Genomic DNA, 17,363 nt, shown 5'->3' on the forward strand with positions numbered 1-17,363 from the left:
GGTTGAACCGGTATACCGCCCAGCGCTACATGAAATGATGTCTTGTTCAATGTAAACAAGTGAATGACCTGTCTTCTCTTCGTCTCTTCAGGTCCCCTCCTGGCTGGCCTCTCACCATACACACTCCATCCTGCAACACACACTCCATCCTGCAACACATACTCCATCCTGCAACACACACTCCATCCTGCAACACATACTCCATCCTGCAACACACACTCCATCCTGCAACACACACTCCATCCTGCAACACACACTCCATCCTGCAACACATACTCCATCCTGCAACACACACTCCATCCTGCAACACACACTCCATCCTGCAACACACACTCATAAGCTCACCTCACAGCCAGCAGCATCATGCTGAGCCAGGACTTCCTGCAGAGGCTGAAGCTGCCAGCCCTGGAGGACTTCAGCCAGTACATCAGGACCGTCTCCACGCCGGTGCTGGTCAGCATGGGCGTAGTGGCGGCTGCCACCACCCTCTACCTGGCCACGCGGCCAAAGCCCCTCCCACCGGTCTGCGACCTCTGCATGCAGTCAGTTGAGGTTCCGGTGAGTTTAATGCAGGGATGCATGAAGAGGACCGCTGTCTGATTGAATATGTCCCAATACACAGTCAGGGCTCTTACGCTCATGGAGAACCTGGAACAGTCATGGAGTTTAAAATGGTTATTTCCAGGCCTGGAAAAGTCCTTGAAAAAAATAAAATCCCAAAAGTTTAGTAAAAGCCATGTAAATGTGTTATATTCATGTGTTCATGACGTTTATTTACGCTGAGTTTGAAATAATTAATATGCTTTTAAAAGAAACTTTTAATCAAACTATTGTCTCATTCATTTGTGTCATTTAAGGTTTACTGTATGCTTTGTATTCTCATTGTTAGTTTAAATACTACATTTACTCACTTTTTACTGTTTACACACAGATTTCACTAAATGTTTGTAATGGACATTTGGTTTAAAGTCATGGAAAAGTCATGAAACCCATTGGTCAATGTGTATGAACCCTGTATATGAAAGTTGCCCTGTTGTGCATGAAGCAAAAACTTGTGTGTTTCTCCTCAGGGTGGAGAGTTGGCCCGTCGGTCCGTTCTGCTGAACGGAGAAGCTCACATGTCACATTTCTACGACGATGCCAGAACGATGTACGAGTGCTTCCTCAGAGGGGTCCGCGTCTCCAGTGAGTCACAAAACATTGATAAATAATCTGTATTTCCTTACGGGTCAGTGAAGACCGGTGAAGACTTTACTGAACAGTCAGTGCTGTCAGTGTTCAGTAAAGTGCAGGGTAAGATAAACCAGTGTCAGCAGTCTTCTCTGGTTACATCACAACATCTTGCCGCCACTATAAACAACGTTGTTTTACCGCTGCCCAGGACCATCTGTGTGTTTTTACAAAAACATGGGGCCTTTGTGTCAGCAGCAGAAGGCACAGTACACATAACATCCTCTCACTTCTCCTCCTCAGATAACGGGCCCTGTCTGGGCTCCAGGAAGCCCAAACAGCCGTATGAGTGGCTGTCCTACAGAGAGGTGAGTCACCGTGTCATCACCACCAGAGCTAAGGGTGAGCTGCGTGTGCTCACGCTGGAAGGTAGCGTCTACTGAGTGAACGCTATGTGCTCTAGCTCAGGAGACAATCACGGGGCGTCCACACCTAGCAATGTATTTCATAGACATTTTACATGAACTACAAAGACAACCTGCTAATAAACATCTGTTCCCTGGTAAAGAGTGATAGCGTTGATAATCGGAGAATGTAATCATGAATTTCTCATTTAAATGAGGTAATGCGGTGAGTTGGTTTTGCTCTCCCACGGAGCTGGAAGTGTTTTACTGTGTTTCTATTGAATCCTCCAGCTCCAGCAACAGCAACTCACTAGTCACACTCATTAAAGTGAAACAAGAACTCAACGTTCCAGCCCCTCCTGAGTGAACACCGGGTGTCCTTATGTTGGATATCATGAGGCTGAACCAAGTGTAGCTTATGTAGCCGTTAACAGGTGTGTGTGTGTGTGTGTGTGTGTGTGTGTGTGTGTGTGTGTGTGTGTGTGTGTGTGTTTCAGGTACTGGAGCGGACAGAGAATCTGGGTTCAGCATTTCTTCATAAAGGACACTCCAAAACCTCGGACCCCCACATTGGCATCTTCTCTCAGAACAGACCCGAGGTACAGACACCCTTTACACATCGAGGCTGATGACCTTTAACACCACACCTCAGTCTGAACACACACACACACACACACACACACACACTCACACACTCACACACACATGCAGAGTTTAGACTTAGATTCTTTCTGAGACATTCTTTCTGGACATCACGTTCAATGTCCATAGTGAATAAATGTCAAAGAATCTCTTAGAAACCTCCAAAGCAGGGGTGGCCAACCAGTCAGAGACTAAGAGCCACATTACTGTGTTACTGCAAAGAGCCACATCATTCCCCCCCCCCCCCCCCCCCCCCCCCCCCCCCCCCGTGAGCCAAAAATTAAAATGTCTCTGTTACTACGACATAAATCCATTTAATTTAGGGTTAAGAAACCAACATTACTCTATCAAAGATCAAACTTAAAACAGATGAAAATAACAAAGTCAAAGATTAAACACACGTTATTATATTAACTTTGTTCAAAGCTTTTTTGTCACAGTTGAGAAGGACATAAGTCTAAGAACATGCATGTGGTCTGGGGCAGTGGTTTAACTGATCTGGCTGCAGGACCCACCATCACCCTAAATGACAAGCCGCGACCAAAGCGAGGAACATTTTCAACTTCTCAATTTGATTTAATGAAAATATGGCACCTAGGTTTGAACCTGAGATAGTATCACAGTATGCCAAACAGAAATATTCCCTTTCACACTCAATTAAAAACCCAAAAGTGCTTCTTAAGGATACAAGGTAATACAACACACATAATAATGTTATAACTTCAGCCTTTTTGAACATAACAAAAAAAAGGTTGGGAATGAAGCAAACTATCACAAATAGTCCGATGTGTAAACTCACGCAAGTAAAGTGTGTTGTGAACGCAGCATTGAGGAGTGTGTGAATATTCAATTCAATTCAGTTTATTTTATATAGCCCAAAATCACAAATTAAAATGTGCAATCTGTACAAATAACATCCTGTCCCGGGACCTCACATCAGATCAGGAAAAACTCCCCAAATAAAGATAGTAAAAACCCTTTCACAGGGAAAACAGGAAGAACCCTTCAGTAGAGCAACAGAGGAGGATCCCTCTCACCGGATGGACAGAAGCAATAGATGTCATGTGACCAGAATGAACAACGTAACAGAGTTACAACACATGACATCAATATGACTGAAATTGAATAAATTGCACTCTGCCGCATTAAAAAATCCCTTCAAAATAAAAGCACAGGATTTTTTATTTTTTTTTTGCCCATGTAAAATGACCGTCGGACGGACTGACGGACTGAAAACGGGTCCGCGAATGACTGAAAACGGGTCCGCGAATGACTGAAAACGGGTCGCGAATGACTGAAAACGGGTCCGCGAATGACTGAAAACGGGGTCGCGAATGACTGAAAACGGGTCCGCGAATGACTGAAAACGGGTCCGCGAATGACTGAAAACGGGTCGCGAATGACTGAAAACGGGTCCGCGAATGACTGAAAACGGGGTCGCGAATGACTGAAAACGGGTCCGCGAATGACTGAAAACGGGTCCGCGAATGACTGAAAACGGGTCCGCGAATGACTGAAAACGGTCAGCGAATGACTGAAAACGGGTCCGCGAATGACTGAAAACGGGTCCGCGAATGACTGAAAACGGGTCAGCGAATGACTGAAAACGGGTCCGCGAATGACTGAAAACGGTCAGCGAATGACTGAAAACGGGTCCGCGAATGACTGAAAACGGGTCCGCGAATGACTGAAAACGGTCAGCGAATGACTGAAAACGGTCAGCGAATGACTGAAAACGGTCAGCGAATGACTGAAAACGGTCAGCGAATGACTGAAAACGGGTCCGCGATTTCATGGCTTTCAAGCCGTCGCGCCTTGAGTTCGACACCAGTGGTCTAAAGTATTTGCAAAATCAATAAAAAGATTAAAAAAAAAAAAAAAACACAAACTTCGATATGAACGCAAGAGCCGCATGAAACCAGGCAAAGAGCCGCATGCGGCTCGGGAGCTGCGGGTTGGCCAGGCCTGCTCCAAAGCGTCACATTTTTATATTTCCTTCAGGATGAAAGTAATCAGGTTCTAGTTGTACATTAACATCTCACACAGGAACCGCTAGCTGCCGATTCAGCACTTTAAATGCTGCCATGGCAAAATATAAACAGGGAAAGGCAACAACAAGGATCTCTAGTTGTAGGCCACAGTGCAAAGCATTATGGGACTGTAGTACAGTAGTAACAGAGCATTATGACTGTAGTGCCATAGTAACACAGCATTATATGACTGTAGTACAATAGTAACACAGTATTATATGACTGTAGTACAGTAGTAACACAGCATTATGACTGTAGTACAGTAGTAACACAGCATTATGACTGTAGTACAGTAGTAACACAGCATTATATGACTGTAGTACAGTAGTAACACAGCATTATGACTGTAGTACAGTAGTAACACAGCATTATATGACTGTAGTACAGTAGTAACACAGCATTATGACTGTAGTACAGTAGTAACACAGCATTATATGACTGTAGTACAGTAGTAACACAGCATTATATGACTGTAGTACAATAGTAACACAGTATTATATGACTGTAGTACAGTAGTAACACAGTGTTATATGACTGTAGTACAGTAGTAACACAGTGTTATATGACTGTAGTACAGTAGTAACACAGTGTTATATGACTGTAGTACAGTAGTAACACAGTATTATATGACTGTAGTACAATAGTAACACAGTATTATATGACTGTAGTACAGTAGTAACAAAGTATTATATGACTAGTACAGTAGTAACACAGCATTATGACTGTAGTACAGCAGTAACACAGTATTATATGACTGTAGTAACACAGCATTATGACTGTAGTACAGTAGTAACACAGTATTATATGACTGTAGTAACACAGTATTATATGACTGTAGTGCAGTAGTAACACAGTATTATATGACTGTAGTACAGTAGTAACAGTATTATATGACTGTAGTACAGTAGTAACAAAGTATTATATGACTAGTACAGTAGTAACACAGCATTATGACTGTAGTACAGCAGTAACACAGTATTATATGACTGTAGTACAGTAGTAACACAGTATATGACTGTAGTACAGTAGTAACAGTATTATATGACTGGAGTACAGTAGTAACACAGTATTATATGACTGTAGTACAGTAGTAACACAGTATTGTGATCCTCAGACAGAAGTGAGACAGAATAAACAACATGACAACAATAGAGACCCGGCTGCAGACTTAAAGCACATTTTGGAAAGTTGCAACACCTTTTCAATCATAATTATTCTGAAAATTCCTTTAATCAAACATATCATAATAATAATAATAATAATAATAATAATAACTGCATTCCAGTACTACATGAACAGTCTATTTATCATCTTACCAAATATTACTTGCTATTACTGAGTAACTGTATCACTGTATTATTATTACTACTATTAGTATTACTACAATTAGTATTACTACTATTATAACGACTATTATTATTACTACTATTATTATTAACTGTATCACTGTGTGTGTGTGTGTGTGTGTGTGTGTGTGTGTGTGTGTGTGTGTGTGTGTGTGTGTGCGTGCAGTGGACCATCAGTGAGCTGGCGTGTTACACATACTCTCTGGTGTCCGTCCCGCTGTACGACACACTGGGAGCAGAAGCCATCTCCTTCATCATAGACCAAGGTAACGCACAGAGTGACGTCAGCACAGCTGTTGTTGTTGTGTTGTTGTTGACCCCATGTGTCGCTACGTTGTTTCTGCAGCCTGCATCTCCACCATCGTGTGTGACGTGGAGGACAAAGCACGCCTGGTTCTGGACTGTGTGCGGGACAGGAAGCACTCTGTGAAGACCCTGGTCCTGATGCAGAGCCCCAGTGAGGACCTGGTCCAGCGGGGCCGGCGGGTCGGGGTCCTCATCCTGAGCCTGCAGGAGATGGAGGTCAGCCGAAGCCTCGCATTACGGCTCCCCGTCGCATTACGGCTCCGCGTCGCATTACGGCTCCGCGTCGCATTACGGCTCCGCGTCGCATTACGGCTCCGCGTCGCATTACGGCTTCCCGTCGCATTACCACTCCCGTTGCATTACGGCTCCCCGTCGCATTACGGCTCCCCGTCGCATTACGGCTCCCCGTCGCATTACGGCTTCCCGTCACATTACGGCTCCCCGTCGCATTACGGCTAGCATTGCGGCTTCCCGTCGCATTACCACTCCCCGTCGCATTACCACTCCCCGTCGCATTACGGCTTCCCGTCGCATTACGGCTTCCTGTCGCATTACGGCTTCCCGTCGCATTACCACTCCCCGTCGCATTACCACTCCCCGTCGCATTACGGCTAGCATTACGGCTCCCCGTCGCATTACCACTCCCCGTCGCATTACGGCCCCCGTCGCATTACGGCCCCCGTCGCATTACGGCCCCCGTCGCATTACGGCCCCCGTCGCATTACGGCCCCCATCGCATTACCACTCCCCATCGCATTACGGCCCCCCGTCGCATTACGCCCCCCCCGTCGCATTACGCCCCCCCGTCGCATTACGCCCCCCCGTCGCATTACGCCCCCCCGTCGCATTACCACTCCCCGTCACATTACCACACCCCGTCGCATTACGGCTTCCCGTCGCATTACGGCTTCCCGTCGCATTACGGCTCCCCGTCGCATTACGGCTCCCCGTCGCATTACCACTCCCCGTCGCATTACGGCTAGCATTATGGCTTCCCGTCGCATTACGGCTCCCCGTCGCATTACCGCTCCCCGTCGCATTACCGCTCCCCGTCGCATTACGGCTTCCCGTCGCATTACCGCTTCCCGTCGCATTACCGCTTCCCGTCGCATTACCACTCCCCATCGCATTACCACTCCCCGTCGCATTACCACTCCCCGTCGCATTACCACTCCCCGTCACATTACCACACCCCGTCGCATTACGGCTTCCCGTCGCATTATGGCTCCCCGTCGCATTACCACTCCCCGTCGCATTACGGCTCCCCGTCCCCTGTTACTACTTCCCGTCGCATTACGGCTAGCATCACGGCTTCCCGTCGCATTACGGCTTCCCGTCGCATTACCACTCCCCGTTGCATTACGGCTTCCCGTCGCATTACCACTCCCCGTCACATTACGGCTTCCCGTCGCATTACGGCTTCCCGTCGCATTACCACTCCCCGACGCATTACGGCTTCCCGTCGCATTACGGCTTCCTGTCGCATTACCACTCCCCGACACATTACGGCTTCCCGTCGCATTACGGCTTCCCGTCGCATTACGGCTTCCTGTCGCATTACCACTCCCCGTCACATTACGGCTTCCCATCGCATTACGGCTCCCCGTCGCATTACCACTCCCCGACACATTACGGCTTCCCGTCGCATTACGGCTCCCCGTCGCATTATCACTCCCCGTCACATTATGGCTAGCATTACGGCTCCCCGTCACATTACGGCTAGCATTACGGCTCCCCGTCGCATTACGGCTAGCATTACGGTGCCCCGTTGCATTTCGGCGCCCCGCCGCATTACGGCGCCCTGTCGCATTTCGGCGCCCTGTCGCATTTCGGCGCCCCGTCGCATTACCACTCCCCGTCGCATTACCACTCCCCGTCGCATTACGGCTAGCATTACGGCTCCCCGTCGCATTACGGCTAGCATTACGGCTCCCCGTCGCATTACGGCTAGCATTACGGCTTCCCGTCGCATTACCACTCCCCGTCGCATTACGTCTAGCATTACGTCTCCCTGTCGCATTACCACTCCCCGTCGCATTACGACTAGCATTACGGTGCCCCGTTGCATTTCGGCGCCCCGCCGCATTACGGCGCCCTGTCGCATTTCGGCGCCCTGTCGCATTTCGGCGCCCCGTCGCATTACCACTCCCCGTCGCATTACCACTCCCCGTCGCATTACGGCTAGCATTACGGCTCCCCGTCGCATTACGGCTAGCATTACGGCTCCCCGTCGCATTACGGCTAGCATTACGGCTTCCCGTCGCATTACCACTCCCCGTCGCATTACGTCTAGCATTACGTCTCCCTGTCGCATTACCACGCCCCGTCGCATTACGACTAGCATTACGGCTCACCGTCGCATTACGGTGCCCCGTTGCATTACGGCGCCCCGCCGCATTACGCCGCCCCGCCACATTACGCCGCCCGCCGCATTACGCCGCCCTGTCGCATTACGCCGCCCTGTCGCATTACGGCTAGCATTACGGTCTTTAATGCTTCCTTCTGTAATGCTTCCTTATTTAATGCTTCCTTCTGTAATGCTTCCTTCTTTAATGCACTTTAAGTAATTTCTTGTGCCTTCATTCATGTTTTGTTCCTCCGATATTCTTTTTGTTACCCTGTTCCTGTCTCCTTCTCTGACCCTGATGTGCTCTTCTTGTTGTGCAGGCCATGGGGAAGGCCAACCATCAGCAGCCAGTGGTGAGTAACCAGTAACCAGTAACCAGTAACCAGTGTTACTGTTTGATCACCGACTCTCTTTTCCCTGCAGCCTCCGCGACCGGAGGACATGGCGCTCATCTGCTTCACCAGCGGGACAACAGGTGACACACACACACACACACACACACACACACACACACACACACACACACACACACACACATGAGTTCCAGCCCACTAAAGAGCAGTGTGTTGGTGTGTGTGTTGTCTCAGGAAACCCAAAGGGAGCGATGCTGACTCACAGGAACGTTGTGTCCAACTGCTCCGCCTTCATGAAGATGACGGAGGTGAGTCTCACCTGTGAGGTCACAGTGAAGCAGCTGCTTTATGGAGCTGCTGAGGTTACAGTGAAGCAGCTGCTTCATGAGAAGGCCTTCGGAGGGCTGAAGTCAAAAGAGGAGGAGGTCTCCTGCTCTACCTCCTCCTTTCTACCTCCATCTCCTTCTCTCCTTCACAACCTTATCTCCTTCACTACCTTATCTTCCTGTCCTCTTCTCTATATCTACCTCCTCCTTTCCTTCTTTACATCGTTCTTTGTCTACCCATCTCCATGTCTACCTCTACTTTATCTTCTCCTTCTCTACCTCCTTTCCTCCTCTACTGCCTTCTCTACCTCCTTATTTCATTCTCTACCTCCTTTCCTCCCATACTGCCTTCTCTACTTCCTTATTTCCTTCTCTACCTCCTTCTTTCCTCCCGTACTTTCTACTCTACCTCCTTCTTTTCTTTTCTACCTTCTCCATCCTCCCCTACTCCCTACTCTGCTTCTTATCTTTCTACTCTACCTCCTCCTTTCTTCTCTACCTTTATTGAGCCGTCTCATAACATGATAACTTCTCATGACATGATAACATGACCGTATACAGTTTTACTACTAAAACAGATTCAGTGAGGAACGTAGTGAAGGAGAAACCAGACATGAAAATGGGAATTCAAAAAAGATTAAATACTTTTGAGATTATGGTCAGTTTCTGTTGAAAGTCCAAAGTCAGGAGAAACTCAGGGATGCAGTGAAAGCACGGCGTGGACAGGAATGTAGAAGAGGAGGAGGAGGAGGAGGAGGAGGAGGAAGGTTAGTGCAGCCTGACCTTTATTGGTTCAAAGTTCTCTAAACAGGGTCCGGATCCAGATGTTCCAGCGGGTTCTTGATCAACTCTCCCTCTTCTCTGCAGTCGTACGCTAAGACCACCTCCGATGATGTCATGCTGTCCTTCCTGCCTCTGGCCCACATGTTTGAGAGGGTGGTGGAGGTACCGACTCTAACTGGCTGTTCCCTTCCTGTGTGTGTGTGTCCATGTGTGTGTGTGTGTGTGTGTGTGTGTGTGTGTGTGTGTGTGTGTGTGTGTTCCTGTCTGCGTGTTCGTGCCGTGGTTTAGGTTTGCTGTCCATTGTCTTGCAGTGATGTCCATATGTCCTTCCTGCCCTTGGCTCATATGTTTGAGAGAGTAGTCCAGGTATTGTACGTCTCCTTAGTTCCCATAGTCACCTTGTTGTGGATCACAGATCAACATCAAAGGTGTGTGAGCCTCTCTCTCGTACACACTGATCTCTGGTGACCTCTGACTGTCTGCCGGGTGCTGACAGGGAGTGATGATAGTGCAGGGAGCCAGGATCGGCTTCTTCCAGGGAGACATCCGGCTGCTGTCGGAGGACCTGACCATGCTGAAGCCCACCGTGTTCCCTGTGGTTCCCCGCCTGCTGAACAGGATGTACGATAAGGTATGCGGCGATGGTGGGGCGCGGCGATGGCGGGGCGCGGCGATGGCGGGGCGCGGCGATGGCGGGGCGCGGCTCAGAGTCGCAGCAGCGCTCCTGAACTGGTAAACGCTCAACACGTCACTGTAGCCGCCATTTTGAACGAATCAAGGATCTTACGCTCATGGGAAACCTGGAAGAGTCATGGAGGTTTAAAATGGTTATTTCCAGGCCTGGAAAAGTCCTTGAAAAAAATAAAACCTCAAAGTTTAGTAAAAGTCATGTAAATGTGTTATATTCATGTGTTCATGACGTTCATTTATGCTGAGTTTGAAATAATGAATATGCTTTTAAAAAGAAAGACTCAAAATATAAGCAGGCATCTATATAAATGTTTATTCTTTTAATCAAACTACTGTCTCATTCATATGTGTCATTCAAGGTTTACTGTATGCTTTGTATCCTCATTGTTAGTTTGAACACTACTTCGTAGATCTTTGGGCAGGCCAACAGCTCCCTGAAGCGCTGGCTGCTGGGCTTCGCCTCCAGGAGGAAGGAGGCGGAGATGAGGAGAGGCATCGTGAGGACAGACAGCATCTGGGACCGACTCATCTTCTGGAAGGTTCAGGTGCAGAGCAGCAGCCGGGCTGGAGCTCCTGTCCCTGTGGAGGGAAGGGGTTTGGGGTTGATATTCCAATTCACTCCATTAACTTGATGTTTTGTTTTTGTACAATCTGTAAAAAAGTGACTTGAGGTATCTTCCTGCATTTTGCAGAAAAGCAAGTCACTAGTTTAAGGTTTTTATTTAAATCTGTAGCTATCCTGTGTTGTTCTTATCATGTTTTTGTTTTACATCTATCCATCTCTATCTCTTTGTGTCACAGCTGTTAGACTGTGTGTAATCTTATCTTATCATATAAGGCATTGATTAACCTCACAGAGCACACAGTAGAATGTGTATGAACTGCTATCAGCCTCAAACAGGTGAAGGCATAACATGTCACATGACTTAGTGAGTCCAGCTTAACCCAGTGCTGCCCCCTACAGGCCAGCCTGGGAGGACGCGTGCGACTCATGCTGACAGGAGCTGCTCCCATCTCCCCCACTGTGCTCACCTTCCTCAGAGCTGCAGTAGGCTGTCAGGTAACACACACACATACACACACACACACATACATGCACACACACTTACACACATACACACACACACATGCACAGACACATACACACACACATACACACACATACATGCACACATACACACATACATGCACACACATACACACATATACATACACACACACATACATATACACACACACACATACACGCACACACACACACATGCACACACACATACACACACACACACACACATGCACACACACTTACACACGTACACACACACACGCACAGACACATACACACACACATACACACACATACATGCACACATACACACATACATGCACACACATACACACATATACATACACACACACATACATATACACACACACATATACACACACACACACTTACACACATACACACACGCACAGACACACACATACACACATATACACACACATACACACATATACACACATATGCACACACACACATACATATACACACACACATGCACACATATACACACACACATGCACACATATACACACATATACACACACATGCACACATACACACACATGCACACGTATACACACACACACACACACATACACACATATACACACACATGCACACAACACACACATGCACACGTATACACACACACACACACACATGCACACATATACACACATACGCACATGTGTTCATGTCTCAGTTCTATGAAGGGTAACAATAGTAATAACATGTTGTGTTCATGTCTCAGTTCTATGAAGGGTAACAGTAGTAATAACATGTTATGTTCATGTCTCAGTTCTATGAAGGGTAACAGTAGTAATAACATGTTGTGTTCATGTCTCAGTTCTATGAAGGGTAACAGTAGTAATAACATGTTGTGTTCATGTCTCAGTTCTATGAAGGGTAACAGTAGTAATAACATGTTGTGTTCATGTCTCAGTTCTATGAAGGCTATGGACAGACAGAGTGCACAGCTGGATGCACCATGACGATGCCCGGGGAATGGACCGCAGGTAACGAACACCTCATCTTCAACACGCCTCAACGCCTGAGCCGTGGATACCATGGCTGACTGATGATGAGAAACACTGATCTCCTCTAATATAGGATGTGTCATGGCCTGTGACCCTGGGGGGAACGTTCCTTACACAAAGCTCAGTTAGGAGTGGAGGGATCTATCTCTGTGTTCCCACTGAAGATACAACACATCATGGTTGTTGTTAAGGCTTAAACATATATGAGGGAGGAAGGCTCACGATGAGTTGACCTGTTGAGTACCATGTCTCTAACACTGATCCCCTGACCCTGACCTGCTGAGTACCATGTCTCTAACACTGATCCCCTGACCCTGACCTGCTGAGTACCATGTCTCTAACACTGATCCCCTGACCCTGACCTGCTGAGTACCATGTCTCTAACACTGATCCCCTGACCCTGACCTGCTGAGTACCATGTCTCTAACACTGATCCCCTGACCCTGACCTGCTGAGTACCATGTCTCTAACACTGATCCCCTGACCCTGACCTGCTGAGTACCATGTCTCTAACACTGATCCCCTGACCCTGACCTGCTGAGTACCATGTCTCTAACACTGATCCCCTGACCCTGACCTGCTGAGTACCATGTCTCTAACACTGATCCCCTGACCCTGACCTGCTGAGTACCATGTCTCTAACACTGATCCCCTGACCCTGACCTGCTGAGTACCATGTCTCTAACACTGATCCCCTGACCCTGACCTGCTGAGTACCATGTCTCTAACACTGATCCCCTGACCCTGACCTGCTGAGTACCATGTCTCTAACACTGATCCCCTGACCCTGACCTGCTGAGTACCATGTCTCTAACACTGATCCCCTGACCCTGACGTGTTGAGTACCATGTCTCTAACACTGATCCCCTGACCCTGACCTGCTGAGTACCATGTCTCTAACACTGATCATCTGACCTTGACCTGTTGAGTACCATGTCTCTAACACTGGTCCCTTTGACCTTGACCTGTTGAGTACCATGTCTCTAACACTGACCTTCTGACCTTGACCTGTCAAGTACCATGTCTCTAACACTGACCTTCTGACCTTGACCTGTCAAGTACCATGTCTCTAACACTGACCTTCTGACCTTGACCTGTCAAGTACCATGTATCTAACACTGACCCTTTGACCTTGACCTGTTGAGTACCATGTATCTAACACTGATCCTCTGACCTTGACCTGTCTCAGGTCACGTTGGAGCGCCGCTGCCCTGCAACTCCCTGAAGCTGGTGGACGTGCCGGAGATGAACTATCTGGCTGTGAACGGGGAGGGAGAGGTGAGACACGACACATCCTCACAGACACACTGCCTCTACACAATGATGCTTCACTCACACATGTGTGTGTTTCCAGGTGTGTGTGAAGGGCCCTAACGTGTTCCTGGGATACCTGAAGGACCCCGAGAAGACTGCGGAGGCCATCGACGCAGACGGGTGGCTTCACACGGGAGACGTTGGGAAATGGCTTCCTGTGGGTGAAGTGGTGGCGTTTTGTGTGTTATTATAACCCTTTGTGTGTTGCTGTAATCCTGTGTGTTGTTGTTGTAACCTGTTGTAACAAGATTTGTTACCTCCGAGTCTCCCCCAGCCCAAATGACACACGCAGACCTTGATGCTGTTTGCAATGTCTTTATTGGGACCTGCGTTCCTCGCCCCTCTTTCCCCTCCTCTGACCATATTATGGCTTGTATAGCCAAGACACACAACACACACACAATCTGCTCCAGCTGAGGCCAATTAGGTCTCATCCCGACACCTGTTCCCTGAGTCGCTTCTCCCCTCTCCAGCTGAGCTAACCACGCCCCTGCGGTGTGGTTGTAACCCTGTGTGTGTTGTTGTAACCCTGTGTGCAACATTGTAACCTGTGTGTTGTTGTTGTAACCTGTGTGTTGTTGTTGTAACCTCTGTGTTGTTGTTGTAATCCTGTGTGTGTTATTGTAAGCTGTGTGTGTTGTTGTCACCTGTGTGCGTTGACAGAACGGCACGCTGCGCATCGTGGACAGGAAGAAGCACATCTTCAAGCTGGCGCAGGGCGAGTACATCGCTCCAGAGAAGATAGAGAACGTCTACATCCGGGCTGACGCCGTGGCGCAGATCTTTGTGCACGGAGACAGTATGCAGGTGGGAGGAGCTTCTGACTGTCTGTGTAAATGACCTGCACTTCTGTTCTAGTCCTCAGACCACAACGCGCTGTAACACTGCATGACATCATTCACCCATTCACACACTGAGGGGAGGAGCCACCTGCCCGAAGTCCTTCCTTCCCGCTGCTGTCAGGCTGCACAACAAGCTGAGCTCTCAGTCCACCACAACACTAGAACACTTTCATCACTTTGGCCATTTTAATTACGTTCATCTGGTGCAATATATGATACATTTAAGTACTTTATATACTTTTTTAAAATTCCGTCTGTATATGTAATATTACTGTATTCTTCTTTACTGTTTATTCATATTACTTGGTGTTTTATTGACCATGTGTCTCTGCTGTGTTCCTCTCAGGCGTGTCTGGTAGCCGTGGTTGTTCCTGACCCCGACTTCCTGTCCAGCTGGGCCAAGAGGACCCTGGGGCTGGAGGGCGGCTACCGGGAGCTGTGTGGACGAGCGGTAACTCACGTCACCCGTTGATCCCGGCTGGGGCCTCACACGGCTTCACACGGCCCACGCTCAACCGCTAAAACCGCTCAAGCTCTTCGGGTGCAGCGGTGATTCCCAACAGGGACACATGCATTTACAATAAGGAAATCAGGATGTAGTAAATAGCTGTAGTTAAGCTGCTTGGGTCTTAGTCAACTAAGACCTCTTTTCCTCACGCTGGACGGCTTAGTGCCGTAGAGGTGATGAGCACGTCTCTAGGATTCAAAGTGCTGCTTTTGCTCGATACTTTGTGATCTGTCAAAGAAATCAACTGATCCATTAATCAACAAGATCCCTTCAGTTATTCTCCTGAAGAATTTCTAAACATTAGTCGGTAAGAAAGAGAGTAAAAGATGTATCTCTGAGTGTTGTCTGAACTGAAGCAAACCTTCTGGAAAAAAAATAAAACAAAGACCAGAGACAATTCAAGGATCTCTACTTTTGGAATGATGGGGAAACATTTTACTCACTTGTTATGTAGTTTTCAACAACATAACGAGATGCATTTCCAGACAGTTACTTTCTTTTCAACTGCATGTAGTGTTGGTACACATGATGTTCAGCTACAACACACAGAAAGAACAACACATATCATCTCACTCAAAGAACAAAAGAGTATGAAATGAGGGTCAAATATTCACTTTTAATAGATTATAATATAATAATAACTTTATTCATACAGCACCTTTAAAACAAAGTGTACAAAGTGCTCTACAGAGAATCAAAGCATATTCACAACTTAAATACCGGTAAACAAAAAGGACCATAAAGGCAATGAATACAACAAAACCAAACAAGTAACCACAAAGAGCAAATGGAGTAGAAAAAAAACGAATAAATAAAATATACAAACAAAAACAGGGGAACAAAAGAACAGCATAATAGATCATAAAAGGACATAAAAGGACGACATCACTTAAAAGTAATTCTATAAAATTCTATAACAGACATCTATTTCAAAATAAACTGAAAAGAATGTGGGAGAGAACTACTGCTATAATATATAAATATAGTAATATAGTGGTAATTGAAGTGGTGCCTCTCTTTATTGTCCCTTCAGGAAGTCAAGGCGGCCATCTTTGAGGACATGATGCGACTGGGCAAGGAAGGAGGCCTGAAGTCCTTCGAGCAGGTAAGACTCACTACAAGCTGAGGTTGAAGCGTATCTTCCTGCTGGAGCTGTGAGACTCTGCAGCGTCCCCTGGAGGTGAAACCTGCCGACATGTCTGTGTCTCCTCCAGGTGAAGTCCATCTGCCTCCACGCAGAGCTGTTCTCCATCGAGAACGGTCTGCTCACGCCAACACTGAAGGCCAAGAGGAACCAACTGCGCCTCCACTTCAGAGCCCAGATCGACGAGCTGTACGCCGGCATCGACATGTGAACGGGAGGACCAGAGGAGGACCAGAGGAGGACCAGAGGAGGACCAGAGGAGGACCAGAGGAGGAACAGAGGTGTTTATGGGAGAGAGGAAGATGGCAGCACAACACAGGATCCTCTCAGCACAAGGAGCGTGTTTCCTCCTGGCAGCCAGCAGCTAGAAGCAGCCGCAGGAGCAGCAGAGCTCCTCACCGGACTTGATTCATCCAGAACCAAATCAATGCCCTTTAGGATGCATCACTGTGTCATGCTACATGCTACTGTGAGCTCATGAGCATCACTGTGTCATGCTACATGCTACTGTGAGCTCATGAGCATCACTGTGTCATGCTACATGCTACTGTGAGCTCATGAGCATCACTGTGTCATGCTACATGCTACTGTGAGCTCATGAGCATCACTGTGTCATGCTACATGCTACTGTGAGCTCATGAGCATCACTGTGTCATGCTAGGACGGCACAGGAGCCCTGTGAGGGTCCAGAGTAGATTCTATGAAGATAAGCGTGTCTATTGATGAATTAGTTGTTGCCCATGCTGTGCACTACACTGTGATCACATGTTGATTCTAATCCACTGTTTGGAGATCATATTTGATGGATGTTTTTAAGGGGAAATATTACAGTGCAGCTCTGTAGCATCTCAGGACTTTACTGGCAGGAACAACACACCGTACCGCCTACTAGGCTTCCCTGAGGCTCTCATCTGTTGCCCACTTGGATCCGTTATGGACCAGACAGCTCTGCACTCCAACGTTTCAACCTGTTTGATGTCATCTTTTTATCTTACTAAGATCCATTCATGAATAAGCTTGGGTCCAGCTGGGAGCCTGTGAACTCACAGAAAAAG

At 47.5% G+C, this 17,363-nt stretch overlaps 1 protein-coding gene across 1 annotated transcript; it reads left to right on the plus strand.

The window, feature by feature from the left end:
* The first annotated feature begins 360 nt into the window (after positions 1-360).
* Positions 361-16,726, plus strand: LOC306745651 (long-chain-fatty-acid--CoA ligase 1-like). The gene is made up of 20 exons (XM_079228482.1): positions 361-558; positions 1,071-1,185; positions 1,474-1,538; positions 2,072-2,173; positions 5,759-5,858; positions 5,939-6,114; positions 8,566-8,598; positions 8,669-8,720; positions 8,833-8,906; positions 9,996-10,073; positions 10,204-10,338; positions 10,808-10,942; positions 11,362-11,457; positions 12,407-12,479; positions 13,690-13,778; positions 13,855-13,971; positions 14,478-14,621; positions 15,003-15,107; positions 16,198-16,269; positions 16,379-16,726. Exons 1-20 carry the CDS (start codon positions 364-366, stop codon positions 16,517-16,519), a joined length of 2,097 nt encoding a protein of 698 aa, XP_079084608.1. The 5' UTR covers positions 361-363; the 3' UTR covers positions 16,520-16,726.
* The last annotated feature ends 637 nt before the right edge of the window (positions 16,727-17,363 follow it).

This window comes from Taurulus bubalis, assembly GCF_910589615.1.
Source record: "Taurulus bubalis genome assembly, chromosome: 13".
Classification (NCBI taxonomy): domain Eukaryota; kingdom Metazoa; phylum Chordata; class Actinopteri; order Perciformes; family Cottidae; genus Taurulus; species Taurulus bubalis.

Coding starts and splice junctions, on each gene's coding strand:
- LOC306745651 (XM_079228482.1), top strand. CDS start 364: ATGCTGAGCCAGGACTTCCTGCAGAGGCTGAAGCTGCCAGCCCTGGAG. Junction 10,074..10,203: donor TGTTTGAGAGAGTAGTCCAG/GTATTGTACGTC, acceptor GGGTGCTGACAG/GGAGTGATGATAGTGCAGGG. Junction 10,339..10,807: donor TGAACAGGATGTACGATAAG/GTATGCGGCGAT, acceptor ACTACTTCGTAG/ATCTTTGGGCAGGCCAACAG.